This window comes from Microchirus variegatus, assembly GCF_963457635.1.
Source record: "Microchirus variegatus genome assembly, chromosome: 6".
In the NCBI taxonomy this organism is placed as follows: Eukaryota; Metazoa; Chordata; class Actinopteri; order Pleuronectiformes; family Soleidae; genus Microchirus; species Microchirus variegatus.
The window spans coordinates 11,424,233-11,448,915 of NC_139807.1; the positions used below are offsets into that span (position 1 = coordinate 11,424,233).

Genomic DNA, 24,683 nt, shown 5'->3' on the forward strand with positions numbered 1-24,683 from the left:
CAATCCGAGCTGCTGACACCTAATTCAATGGGTATGAGTCCAGGCCATCACAAACATCACCCCCTCACGTGTCTCATGTGTCATGCGTTACATGCATCATGTGTAAATTCCTCCTCATTATTTTGTGCCGTGGGAGGTCCACACAGACTGCCATGTTTGCCTTGTCTTGTTGTGTGAGAAATGCAAGTAAGATGGTGAAATGGATGATATTCCTCAGCAACACATATGGTAAATTGACAGCACTCTCGTCCCACCTTTCATCTTATTTTACCAGGATAATCCCATTGAGATTGCAAATCTTTTTTCCAACGGCTTCCTGATACTGACAGATTTTGGAGAGCCCAACGACAGACATCTAAAAGCAGTGACAGACCAATGATCCTTGACAGACCAATGATCCTTGACAGACCAATGATCCTTGATAGTCTTTCAGAATTATTGGAGCGCAATGAGCACGTCGTTGTCCCAAACTTGCTAAAAATCATGCACATCTGTGCCTCACACTTCAGTGTTTTACAAATAGTTTTTCTTAGGGTTTCATTTGACTGCTGGGTATTTTCCTGCACCGCTGTGTTATCTGGCTGTGATTCATCCCATTACCTACTGTACCTGGGGCTGAGACAGTCAGGGGGCGACAGGATCAGGATTATTACCATTGCATGTGTGGCTGCTTATATTGCTGCTGTTAATCTTACTGTAATACTGTACAAATAACTATATGAATAGCACTTTGCAGATTAATGCTACAAAAATTAAACATTTTGAAGGGTGAAGCAGAAAAAAGAATATAATTAAATAAAATTGGCCAGATAAAATTAAAAAGTAAATGTAATATATTTCATTCAAAGACATATTTAAGATGACAAGTCTCATGTGTAGCAGCATCTTTTTATACATGAGCCATATTATACCATTGGTGGAAGTAGCTGAAGGTAAGGAAGTTGTGAGCTGCATCACAATACATGATATTCACTGTAGCATTCCCTGCTTTAGAGTCCAATGTATTATATTCTCTTTAAAATCTTGAGATGTTATTTGTTTGACTAAATGGTTACATTAGATATACCTATCTGATATGAGATGTTAAATATGTGTAGAAGATAGCACAGCAGTCTAGTACTATGGTCCTCATTAATCTGGGGTGTGACCCATTTTTATTCTTCTGCGTTCAACTCACCATGAGACTCTGCTCTTGTTTTAGTGTTTTATTGTTTTCATTGTTTAAACATTTTTATTGTTTTATAGTTTTATTATTTTTTATTGTTTAAACATTGTCATTTATATATATATATATATATATATATATATATATCTTTATTTTGTCTCCTATGATTTATGTGCCATGTTTTATTTATTGTATTGTTAAGCACTTTGTACCAGCTATAGCTGCCTAAAGCGCTCTATAAATAAAGTTGAGTTGAGCTGAGTTGAGTAAAATACAGACCCAACATACACCCACCAGATAGGCTTCCTCTTTGTTGGTTGCTACTTTTATCAAAGTTACTCGGGGTTGTTATGGACCATACACTTGACCTCGTGAGGCTGATGACCGGACTGCCGGACATTCACGAAGGAGCTAGTGAGTGGATGAGAGCATATGAGTAAAATACAGAAAGAAAATCTTCACACTTGAAGAAAATAAAGCTATGTGGACTTGTGGTCTTGGAACAGCAGCACTACTACCTACTGCACTCCACCTACCTCTGACTCCAACTAACCTTTTTGTTTTTCAGGTTTTGCAAGGGAGAGGTTCTGATAACGAATCTTGCTTTCTCTGCTTTTGCTTCCTCAATACCATCAAACAGACACACCCATTACTGGGATGTGCAGCTGCAGTGAGCACTCTAGCCACTAACAAGGGGTTTTGTAGTCTGGCGCACACCAGACAACTACGCACTAACTACTGATGTTACTTCAGCTGAAACTGAAGGCAAACCCTGGCTAGGGTACCCACTCAGCACTGAATGCGGTGGAGAGGGGATAGTGATCATCAAGAGAAGATGTCAGGAAGTAGTGACGTTGTCAAGACAACCCCAGTATAAACAAGAAAATATAATATTTTAATATGGCTATGTGTGGCTAAAGTTTGGCTATCATGGATGAAATTACGAAGTGCAAGACGTTAAGGTAAAATTTCTGGGCAAAATTTATGACCGTGCCAGAGAAAGAGAAAGCGGAGAAAGGAAAAGCAGAGAAAAGATCAGCGAGGACTGGCTGACCTCAGAATGAACTGCGCGGCGAGCACACGATAAGATCACGATAAGGACACGATAAGCACACGATAAGCACACGACAATCACGCGTTAGCCTCATGCTCGCATGCGCACAGAAGTAAACAACGCGTGATCACCTTGAGGTACATGGATTTTTGCACGTACACATGATTACCTCACGCACCCGGAAAAGACCAACGATATCTAAAAGAAAGATGGCCCACAATCTATTCAGCAATCAAGGCATTAAGGTGGAGTTGTTAACATTAAAAAAAGGAAAGAACAACCAATCAGACATGGTTAACAGATGGGTCAAGAGGGAGTTTTACCCCTTCTTTGTGGATCTACAAATAAATGCCTTTGGATTGAAAACGGACGCAACTTTGTCATTTTTTTTATTTGTGAAAAAGGTCGTTCCACGAATCATTGTGATAGCATCAGACAAACAAATTACATTGCGCATTCCTAATTTGGCAGGTGCAGAGGCAGAGGTGTGTAAGTGTTGGTTTAAATGTCAATATACCTGCATATGCCTGAACATGCATTTGTGGATCTGTGAGTGTGCTGGACCATGGCCGGGTGTGGGAAAGGCTTGGCGGTGAGGCGCTACCTCACCTTTTTCTCGGGTCTTTTTGAATGCCTGTGCTTCACCGGTGTTATTTTCGGATGGGCTTCGCTTGTGTTTGTGCTGAAGAACGACGACTACTTTGTCTCTCTGTGCGTCAACGCCACAGGAGTCAATGGAACACAGGAGCTGGGTCAGTTTGATGCTCTCTCACCTCCACAGCTCTATCTTCTGAATGTGTAGGAATATGAATCTTAAGCCCAATTTATACTTCTGCGTAAAGTGCTCTGCGTAGGTTACGCAGAGTCCTCTGCGTCGACGCAGAGCCTGTCGAAGAGCCTCTGCGTCATCTCCGACTGCACGAAATATTTTTTACCGCGGTGAAATCAGTTTCATATTGGACATTCAACAGACATTCGCCTCCTCCTCCTCTCCCCAGAGATAGGTGCACGATCACGGCTTGTTCAAAGTCCGTCCCATCTCTCTTGACTTCCGAGGTCTCATTTAGGGACCGTCAACAAATTACTGTTTAAATGACAATATTTACATAAAAATATTCCCACAAATATGGGAGGTGAAAATGTCATAAAAAGAGGTGTTTCTTGACTAGGCAGTCTAGTACTATGGTCCTTTACTGATTTGAAGTATTTAGGTCACATGTTCAGGAAGCTATTGAGCTGAAATGCTAATATTTACATTAATAAAATTAAAAAAAATATGGGAGGTATTAAAATGGAATAAAAAAGGTGTGTCCAGACTACGCAGTCTAGTACTATGTGCTGCACTGATTTGGAGTATTTAGGCCCCATGGCCTGGAAGCTATTGAGCTAAAATGCTAATATTTACATTAAAAAAATTATAAAAAGTCTGGGAAGTATTTAAATGGAATAAAAAGAGGTGTGTCCTGACTAGGCAGTCTAGCACTATGATTATGCACTGATTTGAAGTCTTTAGGTCACATGGCCTGGAAGCTATTGAGCTAAAATGCTAATATTTACATTAAAAAAATTATAAAAAATATGGGAGGTGTTAAAATGGAATAAAAAAGGTGTGTCCCGACTAGGCAGCCTAGTACTATGTGTCTGCAGTGATTTGGAGTCTTTAGGCCCCATTCCTGGAAGCTATTGAGCTAAAATGCTAGTATTTACATTAAAAAAATTATAAAAAATATGGGAAGTATTTAAATGGAATACAAATAGGTGTGTCCTGACTCGGCAGTCCAGCACTATGTTTTTGCACTAATTTGGAGTCTTTAGGCCCCATGGCCTGGAAGCTATTACGCTAAAATGCTAATATTTACATAAAAAAAATTATAAAAAATATGGGAGGTATTTAAATGGAATACAAAAAGGTGTGTCCAGACTAGGCAGTCTAGTACTATGTGTCTGCACTGATTTGGAGTATTTAGGTCACATGGCCTGGAAGCTATTGAGCTAAAATGCTAATATTTACATAAAAAAATTATAAAAAATCTGGGAAGTATTTAAATGGAATAAAAAGAGGTGTGCCCTGACTCGGCAGTCCAGCACTGTTTTTGCACTGATTTGGAGTCTTTAGGCCCCATGGCCTGGAAGCTATTGAGCTAAAATGCTAATATTTACATTAAAAAAATTGTAAAAAATATGGGAGGTATTTAAATGGAATAAAAAGAGGTGTGTCCTGACTAGGCAGTCTAGCACTATGATTATGCACTTAATAATACACTTAACCCCAAGTGTCCGTCACTCCGTCAAGGGACAACGGAGACGGCAAGAGCTGCGATTGGTCCTCAGGACAGGCCGAGCGAAGCTGCTCTGTGCCGGCTCACAGTGCGCACCCGAGCGTCCACAGACGCGGAGCTGATCCCCGTCGACGCCGCTGCCAAACTATAAATACGTCATATCTTAACACACACAGCACATGTTTAGACTCTAAATGGCCAATTTCTCGCCTCAAATGATCTTAAAACTGCGTTCCGTCACACAGAAAAGTGAGAAACGGCAACTGTTTCAACAACAAGTCTTTCGCTCCCTTTCTTTCTCGGACGCCATTGCTCACTGTAGCCTGAAGCACAACAACCTTGCGCAGCGACCCCTACTGATCGGGCGGGAAATTGCAGCGCGTATCCGTCACCACGACGCAGAAGTATAAAGGCTCGAGGCGTCTACGTGGTTACGCAGTCGGAGAAGTATAATGTGGCCTTTAGACAGTAAAAGGATTAATAATTGAAGCCCAACTTGCCTTTGTTTCACACACTGCTTCAAATATTTTAAAGAAATATATGTTTAATCATCATAGTCTATTTCATCTGTGTGTGTGTGTGTGTTTGCAGACTGCAGTGGACAGGATGAAAAGTTCTCCCTCGTCTTCACCATCGCTTCCTTCATGAACAATTTCATTACGTTGCCCAATGGTTTCCTCTTTGACTATTTTGGCACCACAGTGGCCCGGATCTATGGAATGTGAGTTGAAAAGAGCTCATGTGTCTGATTCCAGAATCCATAGATTATGTCATCTGAAAACAGTTGGGTTGTAGGTAGAATATCAGTGTCATTATCATTATTGATTACTGTGAAGCGACGTGATAGTGCAGTTACACGTCCCAGTGCTGTTGTATAAAAGAGTTGTGTGAGGACACTCTTTTTGGTCCTCACTCTTGTGAGCTGTGGAATGGTAAATTCAATTTCTCTGGCTCAGAGCTAGAACTGCCCATCACCCAATACCTGCCCAGTAGTGATGGGATCAGCAGTTCATTTGAGTGTACTGAATCCCTAGAATCCGTTCATTAAAATGATTTGTTCAAAAGATTTGTTCACCTAATTATTCAGTGCTTAGCAGGAGCCCAGTGCCCTGCTACGTGACTCGCGTCCTCCCTGAGTGCAGTACGTTAGCAGGTCAGTGAGTGAGAGACAGCGCGAACGGGATTCACGTCCTCAGCCACAGTTCTGCGTGTCAGTATGTCCGTGAATGAGATTCACGTCCTCAGCCACAGTTCTCCAGTTCTCTGTGTGTCAGTACGTTCGCGGGTCAGTGAGTGAGTGACTACACTCGCCTGCCCTGACAGACTCCTCCCTCCCAAGTTTTGATATAAAAGTACAGTTTAATTGCAAAACATCATTATAATAATTATAATAATGATGATAATACAGATTAATAATACTTAAAAAGTACAAAAGTATCATTATTATTTTTATTTTTAGTATTCGTATTATTATTAAGGCACATAGAGGATAATACTAACATGCACATATACATTTGTTATTATTTTAAATCTTGCAGCTATTGGCGAGTCTCTCTTCTGAGTCGACGTATCACATCCTCCAGGAGTGAGTGAGAGCGGCAGACAGTTCTTCTCACTAGTCCCTCCCCCTATAAACGCACGTTGGCTGGCGTCGTTTGCCGAAGAATCACGAGTGAGTGACGGAGTCGCTGAACGACTTCATGAGTGATTCACAGAACGCGGCAGTTCCACTCCCGGCCGCCAGGCTCGCTGCTGAGCTCAACTGAACTAAGAAAGGAACGAATCAGTTCATGAAGTGATCCCAGTCAGTTTGTTCACTCAAAATATCAGTTCTTTCGAACGAATCGTTCATGACCGACACAACACTACTGCCCAGTATAGAATACCAGGTCCTTTATGTATAGTATATTTGTATATTGTGTATTGTATCTAGCCTGAACTTACACCTTCCTACAACATCTGCAGGGAGTCGGCTCCCCGATACCTCCAGTAGACATAGAGGTGCGAAAACACCCGCCTTCAATGGCAGACTCTTTGCCTATTGGAGGAATGCAAAAGGGGAGTTGCTCAGGTATAAATGTGCAGGGCTCACTTTGCTCGGGGTCTTTCTCCAGCAAGGATCACGCCTGTGAAGATTGACCTTTTCCTTGCAACGAAAATAAAAACCTTGTCAGCCGGCAGAAGTTCTCCATTTCATTCTTCACCAGCAGCAGAGAATTTCCACAACAGCTGCAGCTGCATTATTGTTATTAATAATGAAACCGCTACATACTACTACTTTCTTTCCACCCTCACCAGATCTGTTTACACCATGGGATCCTTGATGATGGCCTTTTCTTCAAGTGAGACTTAAAAAAAAAAAAAAGATTTGCTTTTTCTGTACTCACAGGCTTTTGTTGTCACGGCTAAAGTAGATCTTCATTTCTGTTCGTCTGTCTTTTTCCCATCAGGTGTGCAGGACCTGATCTTCCCCGCTCTCACTTTCCTGGCAACCGGAGGAATCATGATTCTGGTCACCAACATGCAGGTAATTCAGTTAGAATTTGAATTTAATTTCCACAATAAGTTCATATGTTTATGTTTCAAATAAACCCTACATTCATTCATGTGGAATCAAGACCAGAACTGATGCATTTTTACCAAAGATTGTGACAGAATGGAAAACTTTTTTCTCCGAAATCCACCCTTTATACAAATTAAATTGAGATATATCTCTGCAGTTTAAGTGAATATATATATATATATATAGTATTTACATTATAGTAAAGTTGGTTTCATGTATGTGTATTTCTGCCACTTCCCGGTGCTTCCATTTGTGCTCTCACTCACAAACTCTTCCCATCTTGTCTTTTTCATGCTTTTTCAATACTTTGTCACTGTACTCAAGTACAAAATTCACTTTGTTATTTGTATTTCCACTACATTTCCTCGACTGGTCTTTGTTACTCAAATAAAATCACAAGAAGAATTGATAATGGTCTGTATTTATATAGCCCTTTTCTAGTCTTGATGAGCTGCTTTACACTATAGATTTGTCATTCACCCACATGCTGTAACATGGGGTTAAGTGTCTTGCTCAATGACACATTATAGACTAGCAGAGCTAGGAATTGAACCCTAAATCCCCACTTTTTAATAATTTTACTTCTAAAACTTAAATACATTTTATATCAGATGACTTTTGATACTTAAGTACAGTAAATGTCATAACTTCAAGACGTTTACTTTTAATATTATTAAACGTGACTTCAACTTCTAGAAAAGTCATTTTCTGGTAAGAAACCCTTTCAGGTATTTTATAGAAGACTGCTCCTCAGTGAATTTGTTGCGAGTGCATGTTTTTTCTTCAGCTTTCAAATAACGTGTCTGTCTTCATGGATTTCAATTTCTCTCCTAAAGGTGGCAAACTTGTTCGGCGTACATCGCTCCACCATCATCACTCTTTATAATGGCGCCTTTGACTCATCCTCCGCTGTCTTTTTTGTCATCAAGGTGAGAAACATCATAAGTGGAACTAAATTATAAAATCCACCACATTGTGATGACCTTCACCCTGTGTTACAGCTGATACATGAGATTGGTATCTCTGTGCGGACCTCCTTCCTCTTTCTGTCTGCCTGCAGCATCATACACTTGGTCAGGACTTTCTTTTTGCTGCCCAGGAAATTAATTCCCTACCCACTGCCGGATAATTACACATACGGGTATAAACCTCCAACACACCACGAACATCACCCCCTCAATATATGTCTGTAATGTGTCATGTGTAAATAGGCCAAGTGATTTATTTATTAATTTTTTCAAACTAAAATTCTATTTAAAGAAAAAACTATATTTGCATGAACATGAGTTTTTGTCAAATGAGTTAAATCAGTTCCAAGACTCTCTGTGTTTCTCAGTAGAGATACAAACTGTAGCTTAGATTAATAGTAGAATATTTACTCAAAGATTTCTCTGTGACCTTTGCCCTCTGTCAGGATAACCTGCTGTAAATCAAGTGTTCAGGTTTTGTTGAACAATGACATACCAACGATGGTGGAGGAAATCTCTGTAGAACAAGTCCCGACTGTGGAAACACCAGGTTTGTGTGTGTAATAACACGACACTGATCAATACTCAATGGGAAAATATTGTCATCATGAGTTTCTCCACTACAACCTCTCTCTCTGTTTCCTCCTCTCTAGCAGAGAAGACTTTCCGCCAATGCATTCTGTCCTGGTTCTTTTTCTGCCACGTGGTCTGGTTGTCTGTGATGCAGTTCAGACATGTCATGTTCATCGGCACCCTCAACCCCATGCTGAACAGGCTGACAGAAGGAGAACCGTCGCTGGGTAAACACACAAACACATTCAATGCAAACATCTCCTTCTTGTTAGCCTCTGCCGTTAGCCACACATGACCACAACAGTTCTGAGAAAGCAGAGAGAAACTTCAAGGAAGTCTGCATTATTACCTCTTGTGTTCTGGTTATGCTGTGTCTTCCATCTGATAACATGCTCTGTCATGCAAAACCATCAGATGTGATTGAGGGAGCGTTTGTTCTTACTAATGACTTTGTTACTAACCACCTTACCAAATTTAGACAAGTAAAATTGCCTCTAGAAAGTGACACCAGTCATCATGTCACCCATAACAATGTGAAGTTTTGAAGCGTTAGCTGGCTGGTTCCAATGTTTTGTGTCTTAGTGTTAAGACACAAAAGCCTCATGAGGCTAACACTTTTGAATTTGTCCACATTTTATGCATGAACCACCTCCTGTTCGCAGCACTTACTGAGAAACACAGTGTCTTGAGGAGCTGATTGTGTTGTTTTTAATAATTAAAAGTTCATCACTAAAGTTTGTTAGTTGGTCATCTTTTTATTTCTTTATGACTGCATGTCCATGGTTGTTGATGTTATTATTGTATTGTTATCTTTTCAGTTTTAAACTTGTCACACTTCTATTGAGTCCTTTTTGTCTCACCACCTCACCTCTGACTTTTCCTGCAGTGAGCACCTACCTCAACGCCTTTGCCATCACGCAGCTCTGCGGGGTGCTGTGCGCCCCCTGGAATGGCCTCATCATTGACCGACTCAAGCGCAGATATCTGAATAGAGGTAAAGAGGTAAAGTAGGAGGAAAATATTAATCGGTTACAGGTTGGAATCCTAACAGATCAGGGGCTTGGGCACCTCTGAGCAAGCTACCCAATCCCCATTGACTGGTTTAATTGGACCCTCTAAATGGAGGATAGGAGGAAATATTGCATGTTTTTGGAGACTTAAAAGTAAAATATAAAACAAATAGCGGGTCAAATGTGATGGACATTAAAAGTTATATTTGAAAAGTACTGTATGTTCAAAGCAACCGTTAGCATTTAAAAAACCAATTTCATGTCATAATATAATACAGTTCTTCAATAAAAACACCTTTTATATAACTTTGTATGAAGAGATAACCTGTCATGTTGTCATGAAACATTAATTCCCATATTTAATGTGCTGTTATTATCATTTTTAAAGCAGAAACTAACTCTGTGTGTTTGTGTTTGTAGGACTGAGTGATCAGGAGGCAGACCTGAACGCCATGGTGCTTTCCCTCTTCATCACAGTGCTGCAGTGCATCCTGTTCTCAATTTGTGCCACCATCCCTTTTCTGCCACTTCAGTACTTCACCTTCGTCCTGCAGGTGCTCAACCGCTCCTTCCTTTTTGGCGGCAACGCAGCTTTCATCAGTGTTGCGTGAGTATCTGTAAACACAGTGATTCATGTTCAAAAAGACCAGTACAGTTTGTTTAGGATGCACATAAATACAAGAGTGTGACTCACCGTGGCTGGTCAGGAGGAGAGCAGAGAAGTGGGTTTCCAGGCTGAGAGGCAGGTAGACACAACCAGGCAAAGCATGGCCACCAAAGTAGAACAAAGACCTGGACCAAAATGGTGTCAACTGTAGATGATACAAAAAACAGACTCAATTCTGGACTAACTAGAGATAAACTAGACGTATACCACACAGGATAGCTGAACGGCCTGGTGCAGAGAGCCAGGTGCTTGATCAGAGCAGGACTGGAGTCTCTTGATGGGTTGATGAACTGCAGGTGAGGTGATAAGGACACACCTGATTCAAACAAATAGGTCGTGATCGGGCTTCAGCAGAGCTTACTGACGAGCTGACCATTTTAATCAGGTGTGTGAGGGAAACATCTAAAACATGCAGGACAGTGGCTCCCTAGGAGCAGGGAGTGAGAAACCCTGATCATATACTGGCATATCAACAAATTATAAATGGCAATACAATGATGCAGCAACTTAAGATTGCACAGACAGAAGCACACAAAGTGGATTTGCCTCATCCTCTGTGTGTGTTTTGTGTCTTTTTGACGTTCATCTGTCTCTCTCTCGCTTTGTCCTTTTGTTTAGTTTCCCATCACAACACTTTGGGAAGCTGTTAGGCATGGTCATGGCTCTGTCTGCCGTGATTTTGGCGCTGCAGTATCCCTGCTTTTCTTTGGTGAGGGACGTTCTGGATGGAGACCCTTTATATGTGAGTACATGATACAGAACAAACGCAACTGACGATCTAATCCCTCAGCGTCCTCTAAAAACATCCTTGTGTGTCTACAGTTGAACATCGGTCTGGCGCTGATCTGCCTGCTTGCCTTCATCCACCCTGCCTTTGTCTTCCATCACTGTCGAAGAACTGCAGCCGAAGCTGCCGCGCTCTCCTTTCAAAATATGGCCATTCATGATTAAATGGATTTGCAGTAAGCGTGACTTTGGGTCAACAGCCATGTTGAACATCCAACTTAAGAGCTCCTGGGTCACTGTGCGCTCTGACTGACCCTCTGTGTAAAGTATAGTTTGACATTTATAAAACCATGCGTACACTGAGTCCTGCACACCTTTTCTTTATACATCCAATCAAACGTGAAACTGAGTGGAGGCGAATGAGAAACAAACCCCGCCCCATTCCACCCACAAATTAATATAACAGTAACTTTTGTTATTTGTTATAATCATAAATAAAGTCGAACAAGCATCTGCGTGACAGTCAGAGTCGCGAGACAGGTCGACATGTCGGGTTCAGCCAGATCCAGACACGAGCTGTGTCTCAACCCAGGGTCTGGATCCTCCAAGTGTGGATTCATCGTCCAGACAGCATTGCCACGTGGGTGTCCCAACTGACACTGAAAAATAAAATACTGTAAATAGCTTTTAAAAAACTATATAAACTGCTTAAAAAATGCATTACACTGTAAAGAACCCACATTATCAAACAATATAAATATATAGAACAATAAAATACTGTAAATAGCTTGTAAAAAAAACTATATAAACTTAGTAAAAAAAATACATTACACTGTAAAGAACCCACATTATAAAACAATATAAATATATAGAACAATAAAATACTGTAACAAGCTGAAAAAAAACATAAACCGAGTAAAAAAAGATATGCATTACACTGCAAATAATCCTCTTCATTTTCCAACTTGCAGAACGATAACTTCACACAGGTTAAAGTGTGGTGGGACCCCTTTAGGGAGATTTCCTACTGAGATGTCATTGCAAATCGCCCATTGTTGTTTAAGGGGGACAGGGAGGTGGCTGGTCACTGTACATTTCAGTAAAAATCATATATCTATGAGTAAAAACAGCCCTCAGGCTCCGAGTGTCGGGGACCCCCTATCGGCTCGGGGCCATGGATGTATAATATGAACTGGATAGAGCACCACCCCTTCGCTTCCGTTCATTCCTATGAAGCTGCTCACCCAGCGCATTATGCCAAAAAAGTTTTTGACTTCCGCGTTTATTTTCGGGTTATGGGGCCCTTAGAGCATGCGCAGTAGTGTCCCTACCATCATTCCTCTCGGCTATGTGAACGAGCCGTCCGCGTTATCGACTTGCTCGGCGCGTACATGAACAGCGAAAGGCATGATGGGAGAACGCTAATGACGTTTGCTAGCGGATTTCATGAATACCGGCGTCACGTTAACTTCGGCTTTAAAGGTACAATATGTAGTATTTATGGGTTTATATAACCCAAAATCCACTTTTTTATACATATTATGTGCTCCTGCATTGTCTAGTCGCTGTATAATATTTTTTGTTTCATTTTCATAGTGTTTCAAAAAGTCATGTAAAATAACATGATCGCGGACCGCGGTTGCATAGCCACTGTTAGCAGCGAGACGCCATGTTTCTACCGGAGCCTGTAAGGACAAACGCGAGAGAACAAAACAAGCGTCTCTTTACTTGTAGCGGAAGTCCCGCCTCCTCTCTCTCCGCTTCGTCTGCTACGGCCGCGGTAGCTCCGCCCTCTCCCTCGCCTCACGAACCTCATCTGCTGACACGGAGAAAGACAACGAGGACGACATTTGACCAGCTGCGGATACCGTAGCGCTCAGGGAAGGGAGGGGGTGAGCAGAGGAGCAGGTCTTTGTTGTAAATGTCAGCCTCTCCTCTAGATGGCACTATAAACTACTTATTTCCCCTTTAAACCATGGATTTGTAAATAAATGCAAAATCAACGATAGCGAAGTGAATATAGTGAAGCTGAAAGGTACAATGACGGAGTTAAAGATTAAAACGATCAATAAAAATTGTTTATTTTGGTTAGGACTGTGACTATTACTTTAAATGTGTTACAGGAATCGTGTTGTTTTTGTCTGATTTCCCTTATATACTGATATAATTATTATTAGGAACAATAACAACGTGTTAAAGTAGGTTAATAACTCCCGATTCTTTCACTCAACACGTTTGTATTCAACTATAATTCGCGTATTCATCACATTTAACAGTAACTTTATGAACCGATAGTGACGATAAGACAAACAGCCTCCCCGGGAATCAGTGGTGAAGTGACCGTGGTGCTCCGTAGTCCACACCGTCATGTCACGATGTCCGGGTCTGAACACAGTGATAAAGTGCAGCATGTCGGTCTCCTCTCCTCAATGAACCCACAAAGCAGCTCGTTAATACATCGATAATACGTTTGAAAATAAATGTTAATGAGCGCCGAACAAACAACTAAAACCTGCTTTGTCATAATATTTTATAAATGTAAACGGAAAACCCCTCATTGTCTTCATTTATTCACATTTCTCATGAAGTTTCATGTCGTTCGGTTAACTGACAGCAGCGCTGTTCCCGAGACGCCACATGACCGCGCTTTGCTGTGCGCGTACATGGCTGTGACGTCACTCTGATTTTTCTGGGCTTTTTATGGCCTTTAGGAATGTTTTTCAAACATGAAACTCCATGAATTAAAAATATAGAATATAAAGATTTATAAAAGCCCGTGTCCATGTCTCGAGGTGTCCTGTGGACACTTTTACACGCGCCTCTTTTACTATTGCGGTCAATGGGAAAATTGCTTTTTGGGCTCCATGGGATTTTTTGTTGCAGTACCCACAGTGGCCACCATGCAAAAATTGTCTTCAAGGCAGAGGGGGCGGAGCTCTATCCAGTTCATATTATACATCCGTGCTCGCGGCCCCAAGCAGTTGCCTGCCTTGCCTGTTCATAAACTGCGCGTCTGGCTATATCCACAGTGTTATTTATTGTGAAAATTATTGTTTTAGTGTAAACAAAGATAAACTTTTTTCCGTCCAGTTTGTGAGGTCAGGAGACAGAACGAACTGAAACTCTTTCGGTTTCTCCAATACTTCTGTAAAGTCTCTGTCTCTCTGACAGTGTTACGTGAGTAAAAGTGAAAGTGTTGTGTGACTTTTGCTCAGCCTCCATGTTAGCTGTGCAGCAGAAGACAAGGTTAGTATTCATTCTATTCTAAACAGTTGAGAGACGAGAAATGCAGATGTCCCACTGTCCTCTGTGTGAGGACGTCCTGAAGGATCCACCAGGAGACTCCTCCTGTCCCCATTGTGGACAGAGACCTGGACCTGGACCCGGACAACAGCCACAGAGTAAGCCAAATTTATACTCATGCGTTAAGTGCTCTGCGTCGACGCAGAACCCGTCGAAGAGCCTCTGCGTCGTCTCCGGGTGCACGGAATATTTTTTAAGTGTCCGTCACTCCGTCAAGGGACAACGGAGACGGCAAGAGCTGCGATTGGTCCTCAGGACAGGCCGAGCGAAGCTGCTCTGTGCCGGCTCACATTGAGCAGCGAGCGCTACAGAGGGCGGAGCTGATCCCCGCCGACTTCGTCGCTGCCGACCTATAAATACGTCATATCTTAACACACACAGCATATGTTTAGACTCTAAATGGCCAATTTCTCGCCTCAAATTATCTTAAAACTGCGTTCCGGGACACAGAAAAGTGAGAAACCGCCGCTGTTTCAACAACACCAACAGTCTTTCTCCCTCGGACGCCATTGCTCACTGTAGCCAAAAGCACAACAACCTTGCGCAGCGACCCCTACTGATCGGGCGGGAAATTGCAGCGCCTATCCGTCACCACGACGCAGAAGTATAAAGGTTCGAGTGGTCTACGTGGTGACGCAGACGGATAACGCATTAAGCCCAATTTATACTTCTGCGTAAAGTGCTCTGCGTAGGCTACGTAGAGACTCTGCGTCGACGCAGAACCTGTCGAAGAGCCTCTGCGTCGTCTCCGGGTGCACGAAATATTTTTTAAGTGTCCGTCACTCCGTCAAGGGACTACGGAGACGGCAAGAGCTGCGATTGGTCCTCAGGACAGGCCGAGCTAAGCTGCTCTGTGCCGGCTCTCAGTGCGCTCCGGGCGTCCTGAGAGAGGCGGAGCTGATCCCCGCCGATAACGCCGCTGCCGAACTATAAATACGTCATATCTTAACACACACAACACATGTTTAGACTCTAAATGGCCAATTTCTCGCCTCAAATTATCTTAAAACTGCGTTCCGTCACACAGAAAAGTGAGAAACGGACACTGTTTCAACAACAACAGTCTTTCTCTCTCTTTCTTTCTCGTACGCCATTGCTCACTGTAGCCAGAAGCACAACAACCTTGCACAGCGACCCCTACTGATCGGGCGGGAAATTGCAGCGAGTGTCCGTCACCACGACGCAGAAGTATAAATGCTCGAGGCGTCTCCGTGGTGACGCAGACGGATAACGCATACGCAGTCGGAGAAGTATAATGTGGCCTTTACGCAGTCGCGTAATGTCTGTCTGCTGATGACTACACTCCTGACAACAGGACTTGTTCTCTTCTGTCAAACAGCACCAATATTTAAGATGATAAATACAAATAAATAAACACAAAATGACAAACTAACCTAACATTTCACTGAAGATTCTGCATCACAGCATAAGACATAAATAGCATCTGACAAAAAATAAAATAATTCTCATTTATTCTTGATCACGTTCCTTTTCATAAAGAGAGCATCTGCTGTCTTTCAAACATGGAAAATGAAAGAACAGGAGAAAAATGTTTAAAAGTTAAAACTGTTGATCTTTATTATTATTATTCAGTTTAATCCTCTGCTGCCCCTTACAGGTTCAAGAGAGGATTGTTTACTCTAATTTTCCAGCTTTTATACAGTATTATTGTTGCTGTTTTCTATGCTGATAATACACTTTCCTTCACAATCACCACAATCATTGTAGAATGATTCAGTCTTTCAGAATAAAGTTATTAGAGTCATCAACATTTTGCAGACATATTAAAAACCTTAGTTTTCTTGTTTTGACTTTTTCTGTCACTGATGAAAATAATCATCAGCTGCTCAGATTATTTCCTCAGTCTGACTTTGTCTCTTGTCTTCCAGCAGATGTTGGTCTACGGGAGGTTCTAGATGAACATAAGATCAGTCTGAGGAAGAGATTTGAACATGTGTCTGAAGGAACTGATGGAACAGGAAGTAGAACCCTCCTCTTCACTGAGCTCTACATCACAGAGGGACAGAGTGAAGAGGTCAATACTCAACATGAGGTGATGCAGCTGGAGACAACTTCCAAGAAGAAGATCGTCCAGGACAGTCCCGTCAAGTGCTGCGACATCTTTAAAGCCTTACCTGGCCAGCAGGGGCGTATCAGAGTCGTACTGACCAACGGCGTCGCTGGTGTTGGAAAAAACTTCTCGGTGCAGAAGTTCACTCTGGACTGGGCCGATGGTTTGGAAAACCAGGATGTGAATCTGCTGATTCTGCTCTCGTTCAGAGAGCTGAACCTGATCAGAGATCAGCAGCACAGTCTTCTCACATTGCTCCATGTTTTCTATCCAACATTACAGAAGGTCACAGCAGAGAAACTTGCTGTCTGTAAACTTTTGTTCATCTTTGACGGCCTGGATGAAAGCAGACTCTCACTAGACTTCAACAGCAGGACGCTGGTTTCTGACGTCACACACAGGTCATCAGTCAACGTGCTGCTGACCAACCTCATCCAGGGGAATCTGCTTCCCTCAGCTCTCATCTGGATAACTTCCCGACCTGCAGCGGCCAATCAGATCCCTCCAATATGTATTGACAGGGAAACCGAAGTACGAGGCTTCACTGACGCCCAGAAGGACGAGTACTTCAGGAAGAGGTTCAGAACTGAAGATCTGTCCAGCAGAATCATCTCACACATCAAGACTTCCAGGAGCCTCCACATCATGTGTCAAATCCCAGTCTTCTGCAGAATCAGTGCTACAGTCCTGGAGCACATGTTGACCACAGAGCAGAGAGGAGAGCTACCCAAGACCCTGACAGACCTGTACTCGCACTTCCTGCTCGTTCAGACAAAGACGACGAAGGACAAGTATGATAAAGGAAGTGAGACAAGTCCACAGGAGCTGACGGAGGCCGACAGGGACGTTCTTCTGAAGCTTGGGAGGCTGGCCTTTGAACATCTACAGAAAGGATACATCATGTTCTACCAAGAAGACCTGGAGCAGTGTGGTCTTGATGTGATGGAGGCTTCGGCGTACTCAGGAGTTTGTACAGAGATCTTCAGAAGAGAGAGTGTGATCTTCCAGAAATCAGTCTACTGCTTTGTTCATCTGAGCGTTCAGGAGTTTCTGGCTGCAGTCTACATGTTCCACTGTTTCACCAACAGGAAGACAACGGTCCTGAACAACTTCCTGGGAGAAGAGTACTCTGCCCAGATCCAAAGTCACTTATCTCTGGATGTGTTCCTAAAAGGAGCAATGGAGAAATCCCTTCAAAGTGAAAGTGGTCACCTGGACCTGTTTGTTCGCTTCCTCCATGGACTCTGTCTGGAGTCCAACCAGAGACTCTTAGGGGGTCTGCTGGGTCAGACTAAGAATAGTCCAGAAATCATCCAGAGAGTCATCAAGAACCTAAAGAAGATGAACACAGACAACGTCTCACCTGACAGAAGCATCAACATCTTCCACTGTCTGACAGAGATGAACGACCAATCAGTGCATCAGGAGGTCCAAGAGTTCATGAAGTCAGAGGACAGAGAACAGAAACTCTCTGAGATCCAATGCTCAGCTCTGGCCTACATGCTGCAGATGTCTGAGGAGGTTCTGGAAGAGTTTTGCCCAAGCATGTACAGAACATCAGCCCAGGGAAGACACAGGCTGATTCCAGCTGTGAGGAACTGCAGGAAGGCTGAGTAAGTTCAGACATGATCTATCAATTCAAAGCCAATTCTTCTTATTTAGATTATTGTTTCAAAAAGGAAGGTTTTAAGTCTCGGCTCTGAACACATGATGAAACACTGACTGTCTCATGTTTTATTCTTTATTCAGCTTGTGGAGCTGCAGTTTGTCAGAGATCAGCTGTTCTCCTGTGGTCTCAGCTCTGAAGTCCAACCCCTCCCACCTGAGAGAACTGAACCTGAATGGCAACAAGCTGCAGGATTCAGGAGTGAAGCGGCTGTGTTCTGGACTGGAGAGTCCACACTGTAGACTGGAGACTCTTGAGTGAGTTCACTGACTATTACTATTGTAAATCTCAGATGTTTAATCCCCAGGTGGGAGGGGTTGGACTTCAGAGCTGAGGCCAGAGAAGAACAGCTGATCTCTCACAAACTGCAGCTCATTAACCTGAATAAAGAATAGACCATGAGACAAAAAAAAGTATGTATGCCCAAAAAATCAGACATTTATGAACCAACTAAACCTCCTTAATGTTCACTGACATCACTGATGAGTAAAATAATCTCCTTAAAAACACACACATATACACACACTTGTTTATGACCTAGCTCCTTACACTTACCTTTATATAATTTTAAAACCAGGTCTTGACCCTGAAAAATGTCCCCACAAAGACAGGTTTGTATGTTTTTTGGCCTCACAAGGATACACACACCTTATGAATATAATCAAATGTCAGACTCATATTAACGCCCATCAGTTGTTCTGGATTAACTCTTGTTGAACAGTAACCACTAATAACTATTGACATAATCCAACCATAGTGCTTTATTTTTGAGTTGTGGAGGAAAAGGATAAACATTAAATTTTACTCCTGCAGAAACGGCAACGAACACATTCATGTCAATCCTTAACATCTGTGTTGCTCTGTATTACTCTCACTTTATTCATGACTGATGCATTTCAAAACACATAAGGAAGTCCAAGACATTCACATTATGATCATGTGATCCTCAAAGAACACTTTTCATTTCTATGTATTCCCAAATGAACAGTTTTTAGCTTAATGTTTTATTTATTCAGGTTGTGGAGCTGCAATTTGTCAGGGATCAGCTGTTCTTCTCTGGCCTCAGCTCTGAAGTCCAACCCCTCCCACCTGAGAAAACTGATCCTGAGTGGCAACAAGCTTCAGGATTCAGGACTGAAGCAGCTGTGGTCTGGACTGGAGAGTCCACACTGTAGACTGGAGACTCTGGAGTGAGTTCACTGACTATTACTATTGTAAATCTCAGATGTTTAATCTGAGATCTAATCTGAACCTCATTAATGTTCTGATGAATAAAATAATCTCCATAAAAACACACACACATATACACACACTTGTTTATGACCTAGCTCCTTACACTTACCTTTAATCTAACCATAGTGCTTTATTTTTGAGTTTTTGTGGAGGAAAAGGACAAACATTAAATTTTACTCCTGTAGAAACGGCAACAAACACATTCATGTCAGTCCTTAACATCTGTGTTGCTCTGTATTACTCTCACTTTATTCATGACTGATGCATTTCAAAACACATAAGGAAGTCCAAGTCATTCACATTATGATCATGTGATCCTGCAAAGAACACTTTTCATTTCTATGTATTCCCAAATGAAGAGTTTTTAGCTTAATGTTTTATTCTATATTCAGGTTGAGTGACTGCGGTTTGTCAGAGATCAGCTGTTCTTCTCTGGCCTCAGCTCTGAAGTCCAACCCCTCCCACCTCAGAGAACTGGACCTGAGCAACAACAAGCTGCAGGATGCAGGAGTAAAGCTGCTGTGTTCTGGACTGGAGAGTCCACACTGTAGACTGGAGAATCTGTGGTGAGTTCACTGACTCTCTGTCACTGTTGTAATCCACAACTCGACCTCATTAATGTTGCACACATCAGTTGAATCAGTGATTGTGAAAGAATGAATTCCACTTGAAGCTGTGGGTGTTCCACGTTTCCACTTTTTCTTCTCTAAGATGCAGAATTACGATCTTTTTGGGACTAGGATGAGGGTCAGAAGAACTGTGATTCAGGACTTTGAACTGTAGAGGGCAGTATTTAACCTCTCAATGTACAGCCTCCTAGAATGAACGCTAAACACTGACTCCACCTCTTTCTTCATGTGATGTGATTATTTTTCTGGTTCTTGTCATTTATTCATGTCATTGTGTTGAACTTGATGTGAAAAGTGAGGCTTTGTTGAAATTCACCTGTGAGTTATTTGTCATTTTTCCGCTGTTTCCGTGCGACTCTGTTAACGTCTTTATTCTTGACTTTCACTTGAACTGAACCTTCACACGCTCGTGTTCCACACAGTCACATGAATAATGCTTTCTAAATACACTGTAAAAAACGTTCAGTGTTTAGATGTTAAAATACACAAAAGCTCACAGCTGATTTATTTTACTCAATTCACCTGCTGAACAAAAACCTTTGTGTTTTATTCTTTATTCAGTTTGCTGAGCTGCGGTTTGTCAGAGATCGGCTGTTCTTCTCTGGCCTCAGCACTGAAGTCCTCCCACCTGAGAGAACTGGACCTGAACTTCAACAAGCTGCAGGACTCAGGAGTGAAGCTGCTGTGTTCTGGACTGGAGAGTCCACACTGCAGACTGGATACTCTGTGGTGAGTTTTTCTTTGTTTATGATTATAACAAATTACAAAAATTACTTTTATATCAGTTTGTGGGTGGAATAGGGGCGGGGTTTGTTTCTCATTAGCCTTTGCTCAGTTTCACGTTTGATTGGATGTATAAAGAAAAGGTGTGCAGGACTCAGTATATGCACGGTTTTATAAATGTCTGATTTTTTTTTGTCTCATGATCTATTCTTTATTCAGGTTGATGAGCTGCAGTTTGTCAGAGATCAGCTGTTCTTCTCTGGCCTCAGCTCTGAAGTCCAACCCCTCCCACCTGAGAAAACTGAACCTGAAATACAACACGCTGCAGGATTCAGGAGTGAAGCTGCTGTGTCCTGGACTGGAGAGTCCACACTGTAGACTGGAGTCTCTTGGGTGAGTTCACTGACTCTCTGTCACTGTTGTAAGTCTCAGATGTTTAATCCACAACTGAACCTCATTCATTTTCACACAACAGTTGAACCAGTGATTGTGAATGAATGAATGAATTCCACTTGAAACTGTGGTTGTTACAAGTTTCCACTTTTTCTTCTCTAAGATGCAGAATTGCGATCTTTTCACACCTGATGTGTTTTTTCACCACATTTATTTTTACATTAATCATATTTTTTTCAAATCTGTATCAGTCGCTGTAGTTTTCACATCAGTCACTGAATTTCGCTGAGCAGCTTTGACTTTTTATGACTGAAGTTCCTCTGTGACACGTTCACATGTAACCAATCAGAATGAGTGTTGTTGATGATGTCACAGCTGTGACTGTTCACAAACAAACAGGAGCTTCCTCTGACCCATGTAACACAATCATTTCCAAATTTGTTGACATTGATGCGAAATGCAGTTTTTGTGAAACTGAACTAGAGACAGCTTCACATTTGTTCTATCACTGCCCTTTTTCTTTTGTGTTTTGGAGAGACATAGAGAAGTTTATTCAGAACAGGACTAGTCATATTATAGCAATTACCCCCAAAGATGTTGTCACTGAATTTAAATGTAACAGCAAATCTTTAAGTCACATGACAAATCTGATTCTTGCATTTGGTAAATTTAACATTCATTAAGCATGATTATCTAAATCCTTCCCTAACATTAACAGTTTTTTAATTGATGAACTATTTTCCGTAGCCCCTAGTTAAGACTTTATGCCTATTTTTTTTTTATGTATTTTTTTTTGTTAGTTTGTTTGTTTAAATTACATTATTTATTTTCATATATATTATGCAGCATATATGTGATCTGTTTTTCTGTCATATATATCTGATATGCACATTGTTTTATATGTATTTTGGCTGTATGTTTCTAATTTCAAATAAAGTTTGTTAAAAAAAAAGAAAAAAGGATTAATTCAATAAAATACAAGCAAACAAAAAAAGAAAAACAGAAGCTTCCTCTGATCTTCAAATCTGCTGTGTCTCAATTCAGAAGGCTGGATCCTCCGAGTGTGGATTCATCGTCATCATTACCTTTGTGTTTTATTCTTATTTCAGGTTGAGTGACTGCAGTTTGTCAGAGATCAGCTGTTCTTCTCTGGCCTCAGTGCTGAAGTCCAACCCCTCCCACCTGAGAGAACTGGACCTGAACTACAACAAGCTGCAGGATTCGGGAGTGAAGCTGCTGTGTTCTGCACTGGAGAGTCCACACTGTAGACTGGAGAATCTGGAGTGAGTTACTTACGTACACACACGCGCGCACACACTATAAAGTCTCATGTTCTATTCTTTATTCAGGTTGAGGGGCTGCAGTTTGTCAGAGATCGGCTGTTCTTCTCTGGCCTCAGCTCTGAAGTCCAACCCCTCCCACCTGAGAAAACTGGACCTGGATGGGAACGAGCTGGAGGATTCAGGAGTGAAGCCTCTGTGTGATCTTGAGAAGAGTCCAGACTACAGTCTGGACGCTCTGAGGTCAGTAGAGTGTTGGAGTCAGTGTTGTACTAACCACAGTGTCAAAGATCAGAATAGCAGAATCGTGACAAGCTAGATCCACTCTATCCTACACTGTAAAAAAACAACACCACTGCAAATAAGCCAAATCTTCTTGAATTGTTTTTAAATTGTCTTGTATTGTTTGGTTAGAAAACTTAAAAGTTGCTTCTGAATCTTGAGCCACTTTCAGACTCTAAGGTCAGTTTCCTTAAACTCTGAAAAACTGGTCATTGGTGCAATTGTCAGGCATCCAAATACTTTAGTTTATTTGTTTTTAGAGCTGAAACAATTACTCAATCGATTATTAGAGTCGCTCACTTCTGTGACTCTGACTCTTCTTGTCTCAACAGGTGGTCGTGATAAACTTGATGAATGCGAGAGTGAAGAGGACGGTGTGTGTGTGCGAAGATTTTTATTTAGTTAGTTTAGTTTACTGGATTGTTTCTGGTTTTCTAATGGCTGTGGACACATATCTGAACACACTGGACATAGACAGCTTTTTCCTGGCTCTTGGTTTTGTGGCACAGCAGGTGAAAGTCAGAGCTAGACTGTTGTGGAGGAGTGTCCTGAAGAGGTAATAAATACACACACATGCACACTGGACATAGACAGATACTGTGGAGTTGAAGGCTGTTGTGGAGGAGTGACCGTTATTTCAGGGTTAAACTCTGCCAGAGAAGTCTGCCCTCTGTGAAAGTTCTCCACCACTATCAGCACCAACATGACAGCTTCTTCCCACATGGCGGGAAGCAGCTTCTTATCATTTATTTTTCCCTGGTGTTAAAAGAGCTTTTTCACAGCAGATATACTATTTTTTTTTTTATCATTATTATTATTTTTTTAAACCAATAACACTTTAAAGGTGCATTATGTCATAAATCTAAATCAACTGGCCATAAAATCCTCCTAATATGTCACAGAGACTCAGGAATAATGTTCATATAACAAACTGAACTCACCAACAACAACAGTACAGACAAAATATTTGCATTAAAAAAAATATTTTACAGACTGCAAATCATGTTTATGTTTTGAAATCATGTGTTGGCATGTGGCGCCACCTACCGCCGTCTACCAATCATTGCAGTCATTAGAGTCTCAGCTGGCGAGCAACCACGGGTTGCCAGTTACGTCAGAAAACGAAACCTAAAAGACCTCAGTATTTTAATGTAGTAACTGTTTTTGGCCACATTCTTACATATGGCACCTTTAACTGATCTTGATGGATACATTTCTTGGCTTGTACCTTAAATTCACCATTTGTTTCAGTGATGAAAATCTTGTGATTATACTTGACTGCACTATGATTTTTTTTGTTTTTTAAGTCTCAGTACACTTTTATTTTAATGCAATTTATATGTACGACAAATTGTACTATTACTATTACAGTAATATTTTAAGTATTCTGATGTTGCATAGTGTAATAAAACAGAGACAGTGAATGAAAACAGAAACACTCAGACTCCGTTGTAAATTAAACTTTTTAATATATATATATATATTTGTTTCACAGTGAAAAACATTCACTTCTGTGTTCTTTTCTTCTGCTCAGCTAAAATGCACTGACCTAATTTCTAGCCCCATTGAGCACCACGTGTCCCTTGAGGGTGGGACAATGAAAGATCTAAAACATGAACTCATCATCTCTTCCCATGTCAGTGTGCAGGAGAAGCTGACGTCACAATTTCTGCCACTGAGCGACACAGACATCCAACTCCTGAGAAATTATATGTTGCAAAAGTCATAAAGTCATATTCAACTCAATGATATCAGCTTATAATTATAAAATATCATATCTGCCACTCACATATCTTAAATTATTTGACTGATTTGTTTTTCCCCCATTTTTCTTTCAAAAAAACTCTAGCAATACTACTTTAACAGGAGCTTGACTAAAAAAGAAAAGATGTGTCAGAAAACTCACAATTGGAATTTACCCATATTTATCAGCCCCAGTTTATGTATTATGTTTTGTATTGTCATATGTTTAACAAACTAAGTATGGCCATATATTGGGGACGAGCTACAATAAACCCTCTGTAAAGATGATGTTGGTTTGATCACACAAGGGCAAACTGAAATCTCACAAGAGCTATAGGTTACACAGAGGGTCAGT

At 41.4% G+C, this 24,683-nt stretch overlaps 2 protein-coding genes across 2 annotated transcripts; both read left to right on the plus strand.

Moving 5' to 3' along the window:
• Window positions 1-2,784: 2,784 nt before the first annotated feature.
• On the plus strand, window positions 2,785-11,230 carry LOC310928803 (equilibrative nucleobase transporter 1-like; the record flags this gene model as incomplete). The annotated part of the gene is made up of 12 exons (XM_083891454.1): window positions 2,785-2,971; window positions 5,090-5,219; window positions 6,797-6,840; window positions 6,949-7,025; window positions 7,898-7,990; window positions 8,063-8,202; window positions 8,476-8,579; window positions 8,683-8,829; window positions 9,489-9,596; window positions 10,033-10,219; window positions 10,898-11,021; window positions 11,102-11,230. 12 exons carry the CDS (start codon window positions 2,785-2,787, stop codon window positions 11,228-11,230), a joined length of 1,470 nt encoding a protein of 489 aa, XP_083747580.1.
• Window positions 11,231-14,054: 2,824 nt separating this feature from the next.
• LOC310929031 (protein NLRC3-like) lies at window positions 14,055-22,987 on the plus strand. The gene is made up of 11 exons (XM_083891727.1): window positions 14,055-14,182; window positions 14,278-14,406; window positions 16,198-17,992; window positions 18,129-18,302; window positions 19,062-19,235; window positions 19,671-19,844; window positions 20,469-20,636; window positions 20,850-21,023; window positions 22,133-22,306; window positions 22,373-22,546; window positions 22,918-22,987. The coding sequence occupies exons 2-11, from the start codon at window positions 14,292-14,294 to the stop codon at window positions 22,925-22,927; spliced, it is 3,132 nt and encodes a 1,043-aa protein (XP_083747853.1). The 5' UTR covers window positions 14,055-14,182; window positions 14,278-14,291; the 3' UTR covers window positions 22,928-22,987.
• Window positions 22,988-24,683: the final 1,696 nt, after the last annotated feature.